Source organism: Pongo abelii, chromosome 9 (assembly GCF_028885655.2).
Source record: "Pongo abelii isolate AG06213 chromosome 9, NHGRI_mPonAbe1-v2.0_pri, whole genome shotgun sequence".
NCBI lineage: Eukaryota > Metazoa > Chordata > Mammalia > Primates > Hominidae > Pongo > Pongo abelii.
The window spans coordinates 33,669,237-33,688,964 of NC_071994.2; the positions used below are offsets into that span (position 1 = coordinate 33,669,237).

The following is a 19,728-nucleotide window of genomic DNA, read 5'->3' on the forward strand; positions in this document are numbered from 1 at the left end:
TAGAGAGGAGAGAGTAGTTCAAAGAGATTTTCAGTGAATGAAATGCTGGGGAAAATCGCTTCCTTATATTTCTCATCATTTATGAGAATTAAAACGTAGAAATGACAGATTAAGTGGGGGAACCTTTGGGGCACGGGTCAAGAAGTAAGTAAAGTGAATTCCTCTTTCTAGAAGCAGAGAGAAGACTTGTTCAGACTCTGTCCTTGGCTTGTAAGTTGGTTCAAGACCAAGGCGGGGATGCACCAGAGAATTTCTCTGACAGCTGAATCCTAGGAGACACTGATGGTCTGAGCTCCTTCTGTCTCAACTGTAAGATTTTGAGGCTTTAGATTTTATTCTTATTCTTTTTTTCTTTCTTGGTGTTACATATTTACAGTTCAGGTTTTTTTTTAAATTTGTTTTGGTTTTTATATATTAAATATAATGTTTATTATAGAATCTGTAAAACTGAACAACAGAGAAAAGAGTAACATATATATACACATACATATATGTATGCAGCTCCTTTTTTTCCAAGTTTTTATTGTGGTAAAATACACACAATATACAATCTACCATCTTAACCATTTTTTAGTGTGCTGTTCAGTGCTATTAAACACATTCATAATGGTGTACAGCTATTACTACTATCCATTTCCAGAACTCTTTTCATCTTGTAAAACTGGAACTCGGGGTTTCGTTTTGTGGGTTGTTTTTTGTTTTTTGTTTTTTTTTTTTGACAGGGTCTTGCTCTGTTACCCAGACTGGAGTACAGTGGCATGATCACAGCTCACTGCAGCCTTGACCTCCTGGGCTCAAGCATTTCTCCCACCTCAGCCTCTCGAGTAGCTAGGACTATAGGTGTGTGCCAACATACCTGGCTAACTTACATATGTTTTGTAGAGATGGAGGTCTCACTACGTTGCCCATGCTGGTCTCAAACTGCTGGCCTCAAGTGACCCTCCCACCTTGGCCTCCCAAAGTGTTGGGATTATAGGCATGAAACACTGTGCCCGGCCAGGAAGTTTTTGACACCTACTTTCTCCCCATATTCTTGCATCTCCGTGTGTATTTTCCAAAGGAAGCAAGACAACTGATTTTGCAACAGGATGGGTGTGTCTTTGCTTCCTCCACATTGTGTGCTCCCCCTCAGTTTTTCATGAAGATGGTGCTCAAGATGATTTTAGGTGGAACAAGAGGTATTTCAGCATGGAACGTGGACACAGCGCAAGACAACACTAAATCAACTAAATCACTCAGTGAGAAAGTTGTTCCCTTTCAACCCTGCTAATGGCCCCAAGGAATAAGTCTCAGTTTAGTGAATATTTGCTTTTAACATCTCTCTAACCCTTGCTAATTCCTTTTTTAAATAAACAAACAAACAAAGGGATACCAGGCTCAGCCTTAGAGCCTTCTGCAAGCAACAATCTCTAGCCTGAATTTAACAAGCTGTTTGGTTTCCATTATTCTCATTCTTACCATCACCTTTTATTTACGGCAAATGATCTTGATTTCCATTTATGGTGGTAATATCAAATGCCCTTTCAAAAAAATGTGCTTAAGTTTTTAAAACAGAGCCCATAAAAATAAATAGCTAATACTCATTGTCACACTGGTCTGTGATGATATGCAGCAAAGACCAAAACGGTAAAAGTAGTTTGAGAATGATTGAAGATTAGTGAAAATTATATCAGGCAACTAAATGGAAATATTCACATTTTCAACTTCCCATAAAGTTTCTGGTGCAGAAATCATAAGAGCCTCTCATATAATGCATTTCTTTCTTTCTTCTTCTTTTTTAGAAATACATAAAAGAGATCGACAATGATCAATAAAGTATGTGCCAAATCTCCTTTCTAGTCCTTGGTGTTGATGGGAGGGAGGGGGTCAGTAAGCTGACTGCAGCTGTAGGACAGAACATCAAAAGAAGAAGCCAGAGCAATAGTTTTTAGTGGTGCAAATGGGAGTCTACCAACTGCCAACTACATTTACTGTTTGAAAACTTGGAATCAAACCCAAAGATGTAAAGTGAAGCTTCCATCTCTTGGATAAGCCATCAAAATCAGCCAGCACTCATTAAACAGTACTTGGCATTAAAAGAAAAAATGGTACTTCCCTGTCTGCAGTGGGAAATTTAAGAAAGTCAGACTCGATTTACAAGTCAGGGTAATTTTTAAATGTCCAGAAATAAATCACTGTTTATGATAGTGACGAAAATAAGGGGAAAAGCAATGGAGAGTTTTCTAGAAAATTACACGAACAATGTAAATACTTTCCCCAAATGATGGGATAATGGGATGGTTTAAAACAATATATCCAGGCTTGTTTGTTTGTTTATTTTTGAGGCAGAGACTCGCTCTGTCGCCCAGGCTGGAGTGCAGTGGCATGATCTCAGCTCACTGCAACCTCCACATCCCGGATTCAAGTGATTCTCCTGCCTCAGCCTCCCGAGTAGCTGGGATTACAGGCACCTGCCACCACGCCCAGCTAATTTTTGTATTTTTAGTAGAGACGGGGTTTCATCATGTTGCCCAGGCTGGTCTCAAACTCCTGACCTCAAGTGATCCACCTGCCTCAGCCTCCCAAAGTGTTAGGATTACAGGTGTGAGCCACTCACCTAGCCAATACATCCAATCTTTAAAAAGAAATCTAGACATAAAGCAATTAGTCTCCATTTTCCATCTCAAAATTTGACCTTTTTCTCGAGCCACTACACATTAGCTAGTTGCCAAAGTGAAGACAGATTCTACTTCTGGCCAGTGTTGTTATGATGCCTACAAAGGAGGAAAACAATCTAAACATATTCTAGACCCAAGAGCCAGACTGTGATGGATTAGCTTGGTTACAAAGCAAAGCACTCACGTGAGCTGAGACATCGTTCTGGTGGAAAGCCTTCCGCAATGCCTGTGTGAGCCCTTTGGCGATACTGAACTTCAAGGATTCACTGATCTGCACTCTCCTTTGGGTGAGAAAGAGAACTGTGGGGTAAAATAGAAGCATGGCAATCAGGCAAGGCGGCAAACCTCATCATTCACTCGCCGTCCGCTCCTCCCAGCCACCACCTTCTGCAAGTTCTGGGCAGAGCTGGTAAGCACAGGACCATCAATGAGGGGGTGGGCTGGGGTGGTAGCTCTGTGGGTCCCGCTAAAGTCCTAAGGAAAGAAGGCCCTAGCCATTTGTGTGACCCGAGTAGAGACAGAGCTGGTATGCTGGTGGTGTTTCATTTCTGACAGATGCTGCCTCTGACTTTGAAAGCCGGCTCCACAGTGCATGCGATGACATTCCTGCAACAACATTCATGAACAGCCTCCTTAGGTGCAGGCCCTGAGCTCGGTGCTGCAGCCTCAAACAACCCTGGATCAGGACGGTGCCATCCCCACCTCGCAAGTGGGATGGAGACACAGGACAGAGAACAGGCATTTGGAATCGAATGTGACAGGTGTTGTTTGAAGGGAAGCCTAGGCCGCTGCCAGAGCTCCTAGGAGGGATGGGGATCAGGGAAAATTTCCATAGGAACTGATGCTTCAGCTAAGTTCTGAAGGATCACAAAAGTGAAATTTGACAAGGAGGAAGAGATTGCCCTCACCCACTCTTAGCAGAGGGAGTACCAAGCGCAAAGGCGCAGGGGAAAGAAGCAAAATATTTCAGTATACAGCAGTTCCCTCTTAGCCACAGTGTTGCTTTCCATGGTTTTATTTACTGCAGTCAACCACAGTCTGAAAATAGGTGAGTATGGCACAATAAGATATTTTGAGAGAGAGAGTCAAAGAGAGGGAGAGAAAGACCACATTCACATCACTTTTATTACAGTCTATTGTTACACTTGTTCTATTTTATTACTAGTTGTTGTTGACCTTGACTGCACCTAACTTATAAATTAAGCTTTATCATAGGTATGTATGAGTAGGAAAATTCATAGTTGATATGGGGGTTGGTACTACCTGCAGTTTCAGGCATCTACTGGGGGTCTTGGAATAGATCCCCTGCAGATAAGAGGGGACTACCGTATATACAAGTTTTAAGCTTGATCCTAAGGGCAATGGGAAATGAGTTTTAAGCAAAGGAATGCATTTTAAAAGGTTCTCGACTACAGACTGGAGAACAGATTGAAGAGGGGGGACTCTGAAGGCAGAGATAAATGTGGCTCTTGTTACAGAAATTTAGGGGAGTGATGATGACAGTGTGAACTAGGGAAGTGGCAGTGTGAATTAGGATGGAGAGAAGGGGTATCCAGGAGGTAGAAGTGAAAGGAACTGGTGATTGATTAGATGTAGCCGGGTTGGTGAGGGGCTGGGAAGAAGACAGAGAAGAGAATGTTTCCAACTTCCGCCTCTGAGGGGCCAGGGCTGCCTGCCACCCAGAGGAGAGTGGAATGGAGCGGGGACAGAGAGTGGAAACTCAGATGGTATAATTTCTTGAGAAACAGAGAGAGATACTGTACTTTTTGCTATGCCTAATTTCACAATTTCCCATTTTAGAATAGGATATGTCTCAAGATATAATTTCATTTAATTCTTTGTGGGGTGAGGAGGAAGGCAGGATGTGAGCATTCAACATTGGCGTGCTCTTTCAAATAATTTGTCTAATTTTTTTTCATAGCAAACAGTGCCACACTATTAAAAGCTCTCCATGCATTCTAGGCCTGCTTTGCTACAGCTGGGGAGTGGGGGCTTAAAAGACAGCATCCCATCCTTGCTCACAATTCTGGTGCTGCCCATCCCACTTTTTCAAGAAAGTCTTCTTTCTAACATCAAAAGAAATCCTGGGCTCCCACATAGTGTGCAGAAGCTGTACTTTTGCTATCAGCTAATTGAAAAAATGCATGACAAAAGCCTTTCTGAACTCTGTAGCACTTCCCAAGATGTTGTATTTTACAAACCACATCATTCATTCATGTGAGACATCATTGACATAAAACGGTACCTTTGCATTGTTACACCCACTGGCAGAACCGTGGTTTCCTGGGGCTTCTGATATCAGGACTGATCCTAGGACTAGAATCCATGCCACATCAGGCTCTCTCTCCTCTAACACTTGCTAATCCTCATGGTTTCTCAACCTTGGCCCTATGGATGTTTTAGGCTGGATTAATCTTTGTTGTTGGGGCTGTTCTGTGCATTGTAAGATATTGAACAGTATCCCCAGTCTCCATCCCACCAGATTTTAGTAGTATCTCCAGCCATCAAGCATAACAACCAAAAATATCTCCACACATAGCCAAATATCCCTGGGGGAGGGTGGAAAAATCTCCCCTGGTTGAGGACCACTGATCTAAAATAAACATTATTGTTATATCTCTGAGGCCAGACCTGCTGCTTTCAGATCAGAACAGTGGTCTCATACCTGTCTTCACCAGGAGCTTACTGGACATCTGACACTCCAGGTTGGATGCCATTTTTCCAGTCGTGACCACTGCAGCCGATGCAGCAGGAAGAGCAGCATCTGTGTTTTCTGCTCGCAACGGTGGCAACCGGGTGGCCTTCACTGAGGCTGTAATGGATGTCAGCGCGGCTGTGACTGTCAGTGGGCGTGACGTGGATGCTCTGGGCATCTCCAGGTTGGTGGGGTTTGGGAGGCCGGTGTGCATGGCTTGTGGCTTCCTGGGGAGGTAAGTTGTAGACAACATGCCAGAGGCAGTGCCCATGTTTCCTTGCATGGCTGTATGTGTGCTCGTGGTGTGTCCTGTTCTTGCATACATGTAGGTTGGTGTGAATGGGAAGGCTGTATGGACTGCCCCTGGTGTCCTCTTTGGGCCAGATGTGGCCTTGTTTGTGACATTTTTAGCAAGAGTAGTCATCGAACTGCTCTTAGCTGGTCCTGAGGCCACGGCCAAAGGGCTGCTGCTGGTGCCCTTAGCAACCAGGGCTGCAGACAGTGCAGGTGGACTTGATTTCCTCAGAAACAACGTGACGGCAGCTGCTGCTGTTGGCTCTACCTTAGATGATACTGCGTCTGCTGTAAAGAGAGAAAAAACAAAGTTTGTCATTGGCTTGGAATGCACATGTCACTTGTTCTGATGATGAATGGATGTAACTTATGGATTCGCTAGGGTGAAGTCTCTGCAATCTGGGCTTGCAGTGGACAGAACTTAGGCAAAACAACTCTAGGCTCATAAAGTTTATTAACCATAACAAGAATGCCACTTACAGCACAGCTATGGTTGATAGCAAGGATGCTTACATTGTGAATAGTTTTGAAAGCTCAGGTAGGCACAGGATCAATGAGGTGACTACTTGGGGCTACTAGCTCACTCCTGATAGGGGGTATGAGCTCCTTCAGAGCAAAGCTGGTATCTGCGTTGAGCTTGAAGATGCTTTGACCACAAAAGCAGTCATGCCTGTTTTGGGGGTACCGGGAAACAAACTACCTGCATTAGTGGCTGCACCTGTCCATTTCTTGGGGTGCTGAGAAGCCCGCAGCACTCTGGAGGAGGTCCTGGGAAAGACACTGGTCGATACAGAAGATTCAGCAGCAGAGTGATATCTCAAGATGTTCTGGAATGGTGTGGAACCATTTCTCTCAGGTGATGAATTGATGTCACTGGAAATTTCAGAACCTGTATCTGTTCCATCTGAAAGCATTTCCTGCAAGCTACCTGTAGAAGTTGGTCCTGATGAGGTTAGCAAAAGAGGATGTGCTGGCTGGTGAGGCAACTGTAGTTGAGGATGAGACACAGAATGTTGAGTTGTGGGTGAGTAATATGCAACTTCAGCTGTTTGGAAGTCTATGGAATGGTTGTTATTGCTTGTGGGCCAGAGGTCTATATGGCTTCCAACCATGGTCATGTCTGACTCTTGCATAGGCTGCTCAGTGCTTGTACCAAGGACTAGATCCTGAATGCTAAACCCTTCTGCAGTCACTGAATGCCCAGCAGTATCTTTGAAATCCTGAGATTTTATGGCATCGGCAGCTGAAGTTAAACCACCGGGAGAAGCCGTTGGAGCTAAATGAGTTTCCCAACTTGTGGTGCTAATTGTGTGTCCATTTAAATCATAATTTGTTTGCTGCTGCAAGCCAGATATTATTGATTCTGTGGAAAGGGATCCAGTTTCTGCTGAAAGAGAACTCCAGAAAACATCTGTGGTTGCTGGCTTTTTCATGTCTTCTATTGTTGAGGAATCATATACATCCATGGAGGAGGGCGATGCTCTCACCAGTTTGGAAGCTGAAGCTGGCAACCCAGAATGGTCCACAGCAGCTGCATAAGCCTCTGGCTTGGTGCTGGAAAAGCCAAGAGATGGGAAAACAGTCTGGGTGGCTTGTATGGAGAGTATGGAAGGTAGAGGTGATCCTGAAGGAAGGGGATTTGTCCTTGGTGCTGTAATGATGGGAGATGAGACACGACCAGTGCTGAAATCAGAGACAAATCCATTTACAGTGTGAAGACTCAAAACCTCTTTCCTTGGAAAGGCCTGGAGAGGAATCGTCACATTTGCCTCTTCACTTTTCCCTAAAATGGCTGTCACACTGTCCTTTTTCCACCGGGGAAATGTCCAAGATGTTGAAAGAAGATTAGGAACTTTGCTTGAGAGGAGCAAGTTTCTAGTTGCAGGAGGGGACCCATCACTGCCCTTTGCTGGAAGAGTGGGCATTTCTGGCACAGGAGATGGGGAGGCATGATTCTCTGTGGGCTGGAGGAAAGTAAGCATGGAGGGAAAGTCGACTGTCCCAGTTGATGGTGATGCGGGAACCGCCCCAGAAAGGATGGCTTGCTCTTGACCCAGTGTGGTGATATGCAGAGGAGAAGGCACCAAAGAGGTGTGTTCTGCCGAAAGGGCGGGCCCTCTGGAATTCTCTGGAGCTGCTGACAAATGCAGCGGGTTAGCAGAGTCATTTGCAGTGGCAGAGGCTAGCTTTCTGCTGGTCATTTCTATGGCCCCTGATTCTGCAGTCTGGAAAAGTGGAGGCTCAGCCTCATGGGTCGCTGTTTCTGTATTCTTAAAAGTTGGCAAAGACACCCCATTGTGCACTCTTCCAGGCACCCCAGCTTTGATCTGCTGGGTGGATGCAGGACCTGAAGCCACTTCCAACATTGACCATGAGGGGCTTCCATCTGGAAGCTGAAGAAGACTTCCAAGTGCTGGGGGAGAGGGAGACGGATGGGACAGTTCTGCCATGGGGCTCAAAAACCCAGGTGTGGATGAGCCTGCTGAATGGGGACCCTCTGTTGGGGACACCTTGGAATGCCATTTTGTTGAGGATCCAGAAACACCTAGATGAGGGATGCCTATGAGATCCTGGGCATTTTGGAATGGAGTGTGGTCCATTTCATCAGAAAATGGGATTAGGGGATTAGCTATGTTCTGACCTGAAGAGGGGTCGGCTGGAGCTGTTTGGGGAACTAACGGCACTTTGGGGGGTTGCTCTGCTGGCTCAGAGATGATGGAATGAGGTGAGTCAGGAGCCAATGAAGAGGATGGAGGTGGAGGGAGGAGTGGGGGAATGTCTGACCTTGGGGGATGCTTTGAAATGGAGGAAGCCCCTGCCCATACTGGCTGGGATGGGGGGACAGCACTGAAGGATGTCCCTGATGGGACTGTGGACAACGAGGGGAGCATGCTGGTGAGAGGCAAACCTGACACATCGGCTGCTTCTTGTCCCTCTTTAGGCCCCGGTTGGACCAGGGACTCGGTAGAATCCTTGGAAGGTTCGAGGGAGGCGCTATGTCCACTTCCTTGGTAAAGGGAAGAAGAGAAGTCCGCGTGAGCCCTAGTTCTGTGGTGTGTCTTGGACGCAGGGGTTCGGGCTGACTGTGGCAAGCTTGTGTTGTCAGAGGACTGTCCCAGCACGGTCTTGATTCTGTCTGCTGCTGAGGAAGACTTGACTTCTGTGAAAGGCCATGTTGGTGAAACTGGTAACAATTTCCCGGGAGGAAATGACTCTGGAGTCCGGGTGACATTCATCTGTAGATTGTCTGTTCCTGTGAAACAAAATATCAGGCCGTCAGGTGTTGGATGCTCATGAAGTGCCTGCTGTGGTCAGGTGCTGGAGACAAAGGTGTGTGTAAGACAGGCTCTGCCCGGACCCATCACAGAAGGCTCAGGAAACAGAGTCAAAGAACAGATTACATAATATCAAGTAGGAAAATGTTGCAGTGAACCTACAGAGCAGGGTTGGTGGGAAGCAGTTTCTGATGAAGTGATGCTTAAGGAAAGATGTGGCAAATACTTGTGTATTAAAAAAATTGTTTTGGTACCACCTACAAGGCATGGACTGTGAAACTTGCAAAGCTGAATGTGGTCAACTGCCATGGCCAATGACACCAAAATAACCTCATCCAGGAAACCAAAATGCACGAAACTAAAGAAGAACTGTGTATTGAAGCATGAATCTTTATTAGGACCCTGAGGCATCTCATATGAAATATTTGAGGTTGTCTGCGTTTGGAAGATGGCTCCAATGAAACATATTTATCTTCCTGGATTTAAAAGGATTCCAGGTGTTATCATTCAAGCCATGTCAAACAGCAAAGGAGATTTTCTTTCAGATTAGGCTATTTTAGAAAGAAAAACCAGGAAGGAGACACTTCTCACAGGGCCTGGTGTCACTATAAGCACCTGCAGAGGCCAGAACTATCAACACTCATGTGTGGCCCCACAGGCAGGCAGACAAGGAGGCAGGGCATAAGCTGGTGACCTCTGCTAAAAAGGAGGTGAGGAAACAACTCTTGGAAAGCTGGATGTTCACTCTGAATTAGGCAATATTCTGAAAAATTCCTTTCTCATTCTTCTTTTTCTTGTTTTTAAAATTCCCCATTCTTGGGATTTACATCATTTTTAGAACTCATCAGGGTATAAGCCAATACTACATCAGGCTTGTTGACTTGATTTTATAAGAGAAACCAGCTCCATCTCCTAGGCAGGCCGTAATCATATGACCAGCTCAGCCTGACTGTCTCCTGATCACCAGATCAGGATCACTGGGGTGCTTTCTGAAGAGCCAAAGCTCCCTCTGGCCTCCACTGGCCCACCTCAAATAGAAATCAGTGGTAAAATGCATATATAGCTCCAAGACACTAAAGTCTGCATAGTATTTCATTAAAATGCATGCCCTCCTTAGGAACTGCTTCATGGTTTGCAATAGAAATTGTGTTTCTATGTTACCACATGCAGCCTAAGGAGGTATTCCCCCCTCAGACACTTGCAATTTTACACAGAAGGTGGATGCTGCTTTCATGCCTCAATCCTCCCTGTTCATGTTGCTTATCTCCTAGATAGCCTCAACTTCACACTCTGCATGCAGTCTTATCTGGTTACTTATATGGGTAAATATAACATCTATATAAGGTACTTTTGCATTTTTGTATTTTTCAGTTAAACTTTAGAATCCACTTTTATGTGGATGTCAGGTGAAATCTGTGTAGGATTTCTTCTTTTGTACCTTCGTTTAAATGGATTCAACCATGAGTCCAACTCATGGATTCAAGAATCAAAACAAATTCATCTTGTTTCAGTTATATAGCCTTGTAACTCAGAAAAAGGATGCTACAGGCTGAGCAGCTTTTGCTTTCGGCAGGAAGTTTTGCAAATTCTTTCACACACACACACAAAAAATTCTGCAAACAGGATGGAGGAATGGGGGCTAATACCAAGGGATCTGTAACTGACTGAATGACCACGGCCAAGAGAGACTGATGGAAAACTCCATGCCGAAGTGAAGAAAGACAGTCTCTAGTGGATTTGCTTCTACTGGACCTTGTTGTTTTCCAGACTAGAAACTAGTGTTTCCCAAGGTAGCTCCTTTGAAGCACAGTATTCCAAATGTCTCATGAAGAAAAGTTTCTATGAACAATCTTGAGAAGCGCTTGAGATTCACATGTGAAAGTCATTAATGATGCTGACCATATCTTTCCGGCTCTCCCACTTCTAAGCCCATGGGAGGACCGAACGTCTTGGATACTTCTGTGGTTGATGGGGGCCATGTAACTAGTTCCGGCCAATGAGTCAGTAAGCAGAAATGACAAGTGTCACTTCTGGGCTAGAACATTTAAGTGCTGGAGGAAGACTCTCCGGAACTTTCTTTCTCCATAGCAAGACAAAACAAAAAGAAACAAAACCTAGCAACGTATTTCAGGAAGTTGCTACTGAAAAACAGAAGGAGGAGGCAAAGAAGGAAGAGAAAGAAGAAAGTAGCAATGTTCAAAGTGTTCGCTGGTTCACCAGCCTGCATCCCCTATGGACTCTGCTGACAAAGGATATATAGGTAGCACGAGCAAGAAGTTAGCCTTTGCTATTTTATGTCACTGCAATTTGGAGGTTGTCATTGAAACATAACCTAACTTACCCTAACCTATTCAGAAAGTGATACCAGAGTGGATTTGGAATTTATGTGGGCATATTCCCATCATCATGTAAATAAAGGCTCAGAAAAGTCTCATAGTCAAGAAAGCATAAGAGGCATATAGTAAAAAATTAATAAATAGGATATTGGAAGGTTTAATTAAACTTTGTTTAGCCAATATTTCTCAAACATATTTGACTGCTGGAATACATTTGGGATATTTCTCAGAAACATTTAACCTCAGAATTTACTGACTTAAAAAAAAAGCTCAATGATCCACATAAAGCCGAGGGAGAAAGTATGTTCACTGAATTACCAAATGACGCCAAATTCAGAAGAACTGATTTGAAGAATTTCAGAAAAATACGTTTCAAAGACATGTCAACAGACTGAAATTATTACTAAAGGAAGACATATATTAGGATTAAACAGAAAGGCTTGCCCTTAGTCCAAAAATTACCTAGACAGGAACAGGACGGGGGCACTTCCCTTTAAGAGTAGCCTATGCTATCTGTAGGCAGAGTTGACTAGAGTTCCTTATGAACTAGCAGAGAAATATAGGTCGGCAAAGAAATGACAAATCCTTAGGTTATATTAATTTTTTTTACTCTTTAACTATAAGAATAGTTCATACTTAGAAAATAATATCTACATGTAAAATATCTACATGTAAGTATCTATATTTAGAAAATAATATCTATATGAAATGAACACTCATGTTTCTCTTAGCTTAACAACAGAGTCAATATTTTTAGAGCCCTGTCCCTGGTATCTCTCTGGGTTCCCTCTGTCTTTCTTCTCCCCAGAGATAACCACCATTATAGGTTGAATTTTTAAAAATTAGTTGATTTTCAAGGGGCTCAGGTTCACCATTCTCTGCTCTACTCAGCGCATACCTGGTCAGCTGGGACGAATTCTGAGTGTCACATCTTGAGAAAAACATTAAGAAACTGATACGTGCTAGTACATGATCTTTTTGGAGGTGTTTTACATTATAAAAAGGAAAATGGTTAATAAAGGGAGCGTCCCCATTTGCACACTGGAGTGAGGAGATCCCTGGTGGTACTCAAAACTTCATGACTGAAAAAGCATATTGATATGGCTAGGCTTTGTGTCTCCACCCAAATCTCATCTGGAATTGTAATCCTCATAATCCCCACATGTCAAGGGAAAGACCAGGTCGAGGTCATTGAATCATTGGGGCAGCTTCCTCCACGTTGTTCTCATGACAGTGAGTGAGTGCTCACGAGATCTGGTTTTATAAGGGGCTCTCCCCACTTCACTCAGCACTTCACCTTCCTGCCACCTTGTGAAGAAGGTGCCTTGCTTCCCCCTTCACCTTCTACCACGATTGTAAGTTTCCTGAGGCCTCCCCAGCCATGCTGATCTGTGAGTTAATTAAACCTCTTTCCTTTACAAATTACCCAGTCTCGGGTATGTCTTTACAGCAGCATGAAAATGGACTAATACACATATCATTCCAAAGTATCAATTTTATTTAAAGATTTAGGGGAAACATACTTATATATAAAGATAAATATACATTCTTGAGTAGAATGCAAAATTCAAATGACTGATCCAAGATAAAACTAAGGCCTTCAAAGACATGTTTGTGCCTGTCATTGACCCTGGGGTATCAGTTTACCCTTCACTGTTATAGCAGGTATTAATTATGTCAGTAAACATTTGAAAAGACTGATTCAAGAAACCACAATCTCCCTAAAACATGTGAAAAAGAAACTGGATGTGTTATTTAGTGCTCCAGGGACAGAACTAGGGACAGTGGGAAGAAGGTATACAGAGAGAGATTAGAACTTAATAATAACAGAAACATTTCCCTAATTATTAAAACTACTGAAAACAAAATGAGCTGGCTTAAAGTCAGTGAATTCTCCACCATTAGAAATTCCCCAAAGTGCATATTTTAGGTTCACTCATCTCATCTCACCTTTCTTTCCTTCCTTTCTTCCCTCCCTCCTTTTCTACCTTCCATCTGCAAATGCCTGTTGTATGCCAGACACTGGGTTAAGCAATGTCTTAAGGAAAAACATACATGGTCTCCAGCTTCATGGAACTCACAGTTCTATGGGAGATATGGACACCAGCATTTTTCAAATGAAAAATGATGTTACAGATGAAAGATCCATAGTCCTATGATCTGATCAGGGAGGTCAGAAAGCACATCCCTGAGGGAGTGACTATCAAGATCCAAAGAATGAATAAAAGTTAACCAAGCAAACAGGGTAGGGAAAAGCATTCCACATAAAGGAACAAGCATATGCAAAGGTCCTATGGCAGGAAGAGGCATCACGAGTACAAGGAACTGACAGAAGGTAACCACAGCTAGATCAACAGCAGGTGGGCAAGATTAAGGCTGCAGAGGGAGGCGACAGCCGGGCCATTGCTCCAGTAGCCATCACCTCCCTCTGCAGCATTGTAGGTTTTAGTTTGATGGGGAGGATGGGAGCAGGTGATGCACAGGAGCAAATTTCTGTTTTGGAAAAACCATCCTGGCATGAAGAACAGACGGGAAAGAGACAATGGCTGATGGCTGATGGCTGATGGCAGAGTGCTTAGAAAACACCTGCAGTGGTCCAGGCTCAAGATGACGGGAATGTTGTAAAGAGGAGTTGAGCCCTGCATGGGAGATGGAAACAGATCCTCCTTTATGGTCCCTTTCAATTCTCAGAGTTCCAGATTCTACTATTGATTTAAATAGTTTGTGTTTACACATGCAATGTTTTGAGTTTTTCTCCTTTATGCCTCCCTTGAGAGGTGGTGTCTATGTCCCCTCTCCTTGAATCTGAGTGGGCTTGAGTCTGTTTGACCAATAATGCCACGTGACTTCCAAAGCAACATCATCAAAGGCCAAGCCACTTTAGCTTGGTCTCCTGGAATGCTTGCTCTTGGGATGTTTCCTCTCTCTCTCCTGGAAGCCAGCCCCCACTCTATGAGCAGCCCACACCACGTGGAGAGGCTATGCCTGACCACCCCAATCCACAGTCCCAGCTGAGCCAAGCCTGCCTGGCATGCCAGCCCAGACACAGACACATGAATGAGGAAACCTCCAGACCATTCTTCCCCTAACCATTTGAATCACTCCAGCTGTCTGAATCGTCCCAACTGAGGCCCAGACATCATGAGGCAGGGAAAAGCCATCCACACTGTGCCCTGTCTGAATTCCCAAAACCATGGGCATAATAAAATGCTTGTTGTATTACAGCACTGAGCCAGGGGTGGTTTGTTGTACTGTAATAATAACTGAAATAGTATATGTGTGGTCGTGTCCCTCACTTCTGGGAAATGAGTCTCTATAGCTTTAATCAGATTCTCAAAAGGATTCGGAAGGCAAAAATTGGTTAAGAACCCTTCACTTCAATGAAAAATAATTCTGCTTTATACACAAGATTTTAGAATTATGTCTATGCTAATTAGGTAAAACATATCTGTATTAATTAAAGTTGCATTATGGAAGCCATAAGACAGAAAGACAAATTTTGAGGAGGAAATGAGAGATAGCTGATGTTTATTAGGGAGAAGGAGAAAATAAATTAGGAGAAATAGGGCAAAACCAAATTACAGAGAACTTAAAACACACTTAAGGAAGGCAGTGAAGTAAAAATTCGATCTAGGTGGTATGTCAGGCAGACTCTAATGTGATCCCATGATCTCCGTCTCCTGGTGGTCATGCCTTTTGTGATCCCCTCTCTTTGGGTATGAGCAGAACCTGTGACTTTCTTTTTCTTTTTTCTTTCTTTTTTTGGAGTGGGGACAGGGTCTCACTCTGCCACCCAGGCTAGAGTGCAGTGGTGTGATCATGGCCTACTGCAGCCTCAACCTTTTGGGCTCAAGGGATCCTCTCAGCTCAGCCTCCCTAATAGCCGGGACGACAGGCACACACCACCAAGCCCAGCTAATTTTTGTATTTTTTGTAGAGACAGGGTTTCGCCATGTCACCCAGGCTGCTCTTGAACTCTTGGGCTCAAGCGATCTTCCCGCCATGATCTCCCAAAGTGCTGAGATTACCAGCACGAGCCACCATGCCCAGCCAACCTGTGACTTCTTCTAACAACAGAATAGGAGATGGGATGTCACTCTTGTGATTATATGATCATATATAATACCCCATATTGCAAGCAGACTTCTTCTTGGTGCCTTGATAAAGTAAGAGGCCACAATGGGAAAGCCCAGCTGGTGAGAACTATGGGTGGCCTCTAGGAACTACTGGTGTCTCTAGGAACCATGAACAGCCTCTTAGAGCTGATAGCCAGAAATAAGTCAAAGCCTTCAGTCTGGCAGCCGCAAAGAAACGAATTATGCCAACAACCTGAGTGAGCTTGGAAGTGGATTCTTCCCCAGCCAAGCCTCCAGATGAGAACACAGCCCTGCCAATGCCATGAATACAGCCCTGTGAGACCCTGTGCAGATAAGTTGTGTCCAGCCTCTCAACTCATGGAAATTGTGAGATAATAAATGTACGTTGTTTTAAGCCACAAAGTTTGTGGGGATTTGTCACATAGCAATAGAAAACTAATACAGGTAGGAAGTAGGGAGCTTTGGAATGTTGCATGGTGAAGCAGGAGAGCAGGAAGAAGGGAGATCACAAGGTATCATGACTGAAGAGTCGCATGAAGAATGGTGAGAAGTTGCCATCAAGACAGTCAAAAAGCAGCACAAGTCAGTAAGTTTGTTTGGAACATCATAGAGAATGAGTCATGAAACAAAGATTCTAACATAGCACCTGAGACTTGGAGGAAGTTATTTAAAGAGAAAACAGAGCTTTGCAAGAGTAGAAACAAAACCACACCAGCAAACCCATTGAAATGTTGCTATGAAACAGGCTGTACTCTTATTTTTTAATTCCATTTTTCAAGAAAAAAAAATACCAAGCCATTCTAGTCAAATTACTGAATTTTAGTTTTTGTCAATAAACTTCCACTGACTCCCCAGTGTCTCTCCTTTCCCTGAAAAAACCATGACTTTCTTCTACTTAGACTAAATGACATGAATTACTGTTTGCTCATAAATACGGTTATAGTCTTCAAAAAAATTGTGGAAAGCTGCCAGGTGCGGTGGCTCACACCTGTAATCCCAGCACTTTGGGAGGCCAAGGGGGGGGCAGATCACTTGAGGTTAGGGGTTCAAGACCAGCCTGACCAACATGGTGAAACCCCATCTCTACTAAATATACAAAAAAAAAAAAAAATTAGCTGAGCGTGGTGGTGGACACCTGTAATCCCAGCTACTCGGGAAGCTGAGGCAGGAGAATAACTTGAACCTGGGAGGCAGAGGTTGCAGTGAACCAAGATCACACGATTGCACTCCAGAGAACAAGATTCCGTCTCAAAAAAAAAAAAAAAAAAAAATTGTGGAAAGCAAAGGTAAGTCCTACACATGAGAGGGAGATAGACAGTAATGGTTTGCTGCACAAGCCCCAAACTGGCTGCCTTTTCTGAATGTTTACAATGATTGCCCATCCAGGGATAAGCCAACAATCCCCTTGTGTTTGGACCAACAGTGTTTCCCACAAGGGGGAATTAGTAGTCTAAAGAATTTTGCTGGAAAGTAGCTTAAATGGTAAGAAATTTAAGGATGTGCTGGATGAGGAAAGATAGGAAACAGAGATGGATTTATGTTGGAAACATGGGTAAAAGCAAGCAAGATAAAGATTCTAAAAATAATAAAAAGTTAAAATGAGTCATCCCTCCCATCTCAAGGAAACAAGAATGGGTAGTCATACAAAACCCTATTCAATACACAATTTATACACATACATTTTCACTAAGCTTGTCTGAGCCAGACAAGCTGAAATAAAACCATGATTCTCAGAGCTTCAGGAAAGTGACAAGTCACTCCGGTAAGACTATCAGGCTTAATAACTTCCACAAATTAGGATCACGTGCACGTATGCACACACAGGGTAAGTATCAAATGTTTTTCTGTGTTTTGCAAATTTGCATAGAATCCCATGAATGTTAAACTTAGCCTTGAACTAAATGCATCAGAGAGCAGCTTATTATCATTGTGAAACATAAAAGGAATTAAGAAAGTGCTTAGCCAGGTTTGGACACATAGAACCTGTTATTGACTAATATCAAAAAACAGTGCAAACTGCCTCCTGAGACTCCCCACATCTCAGGAACCACATGGTTAAACCAAGATGCATAAGGACAGATTGTTCAGACTTCTGTCTTCCTGAGGCTCTTAGCGCTGCTAGTTTATCATTCTCAGTTCTTGTACACAAAACTCAGACCCGGGCTGTGATGCTGCTACACTCTAATTATTCCCGCCATGTAGCAAACAGAACTTTAACCTCAAGGAAGTGCACATGTACTGATCAGGCTCCCCTTCTGCTGTTACCTCCTGTCTGAACCTCTCCCCCGTCAGGCCTAGGGCTATATCAGTCCCCTGGTCATGATGCTTTTATCACAGACCCCAGAGTCTGCTACCTGAAGGAGAATTCTCCCTTCAGGTTCAATGCTGCCCTGGATTGCTTCCTGGTTTGCTCAAAACTACTCTTGTAATCCAGCCACAGTGGTGGTTCTTTCTCAATCAGCAGTGTCCCTTTCTTTGACTGCTGGAAACACTGAGGGAGAAGAAAATCTTCCCAAGGTGGCGGTATAAGCATGGCTGCATTTCCCACAACAGTCACAAGACAATCCACTTTGTCCTATTCACTGCCCACTGGCAGGTTTCCTTAACAGCAGCACTTAAAGAAAAGCAAACTAGATCACTAATAGCTATTTAACAAAATAAACGAAGGAAACCAATTAAGAAACATTCATGGAGATGCCCAACTCCTCTCCCTTGTATGTCAGAGAAAAAGATCTGCAGCTTTTGATCAGGCCATAGAATCAGACTGGCTGGATTCAAATCCCACTTCTCCATTTGCTAACTGAGTAACCTTGGACAAGTTACTTAACATCTCTGTGTGTCAGTTTCCTTATCTGTAAAATGGGGATAATTACAGTACTTACCTCACGAATGGTTTTAAGGGTTAAAATGAGCTGATACACGTAAAGTCCTTAGAATAGTGCTTATAGAGCACCTAGTGGTCAAAAAGTGTTACTACTATTGCTATTATTATTATCATTATTTGTTCAGTCCAGGCTAGGCATAAATGCCATCAAAGTTTTGCTCAGAGGACCAGGGTTCCAGTCAGAACTCAGAAATCCCTGCAAATCATGGATTGTGAGAATCTCAAACATCTGTGCATGCCTCATAGTTGGCAGGATATTTTCATATCCATCACCTCACCTTGTTCTTACACAGTACCTGTGAGATAGAGAATGAAGATTATTATCTCCATTTTACCAATGAGGAAACCAGAGCTCAGAGAGGGCAAGGGCTGGCTTGGTCAAGGTCACATCAAGAGTTATTCTGCAGCCTAGTGTGACTCAGCCCTGGGACTCCAGAGCCGAGGCTCTCTGCACCACATGGGAAGGAGTCAGTCTTCCTCCATCTCCAGATCTGGGGTGGGCTCCACTCTCCCAGAGTGGTCTGAGAAGACTGGGGCCCACAGAGCTGCCTCATTCTTCAGAGTCTGATGATGTGTCTCTCTCCAGGGTTGTTTCGGCAAACATTACCGAGCACGGCTCTAAATCACCAAGACCTGTCAGGCTTCCGATCCCAGAAGGTCAAAAGAGATGGACTAAGAGCCACAGCTATGCTGAAGCATCTACCCACACCCAACCCACTTACACGCCAAACCCTTCCACGGCCCTAAGTGCTGAAGTTTGGCACCTGGGACCTTCTTGCCTAACGTGATTCCTCTTGGGGCTTTTTAAAACGAAATGCACCAGTTAATAGAATCAAATTGCCATGCCTTGAAGTGATGCCAGCAAATAGAAGATTCTGTTGACTGCACTGATAGAAGCATTTTAACTTTCAAAACTCTTTCACAGCTATTCTTTTTCTAAAAAGTTTGTTGGTAATCTTTCGTGGAATCAGGTTTAAAGATAAAGCTGATACCTCTCCCTCCCCATTTTATTTATTTATTTTTTTGAGACAGAGTCTCATTCTGTCGCACAGGCTGGAGTGCAGTGGTGCGATCTTGGCTCCTGCAACCTCCGCCTCCCAAGTTCAAGCAATTCTCCTGCCTCAGCCTCCCAAGTAGCTGGGACTACAGGCACCCGCCACCACGCCTGGCTAAATTTTTTGTATTTTTAGTAGAGACGGGGTTTTACCATATTGATTAGGCTGTTCTCAAACTCCTGACCTCAAAGATCCACCTGCCTTGGCTTCTCAAAGTGTGGGGATTACAGGCATGAGCCACCGCGACTGGCCTCTCTGCCTCCCCATTTTAAAAGTAATAGAATTTCACTTTCATTTCTTTTTAACCTGGGTTTACATGATCATTACAGAAAATTTAGAAAAGATGGAAAAATAGAAAGAAAAGAAGAAGAATCCCATTCCTCCCTCAGCCCTGACCATGTGCACATACCACCACATCAAGAAAACCATGACTCA

At 43.8% G+C, this 19,728-nt stretch overlaps 1 protein-coding gene across 4 annotated transcripts in view; it reads right to left on the reverse strand.

The window, feature by feature from the left end:
* Positions 1-19,728, reverse strand: part of KIAA1549L (KIAA1549 like) — a 297,476-nt gene that overhangs the window by 116,846 nt on the left and 160,902 nt on the right. For 2 of the 4 annotated variants that reach the window (XM_054524509.1, XM_054524508.1), the window contains exons 2-4: positions 6,347-8,899; positions 5,323-5,934; positions 2,842-2,957 (exon numbers count right to left, since the gene is read on the reverse strand). In XM_054524509.1, the coding sequence (XP_054380484.1) occupies positions 2,842-2,957; positions 5,323-5,934; positions 6,347-8,899 (3,281 nt within the window). The remainder of the gene's footprint in view (positions 1-2,841; positions 2,958-5,322; positions 5,935-6,346; positions 8,900-19,728) is intronic. The other 2 variants (XM_054524510.1, XM_054524513.1) reach the window with 2 other exon arrangements.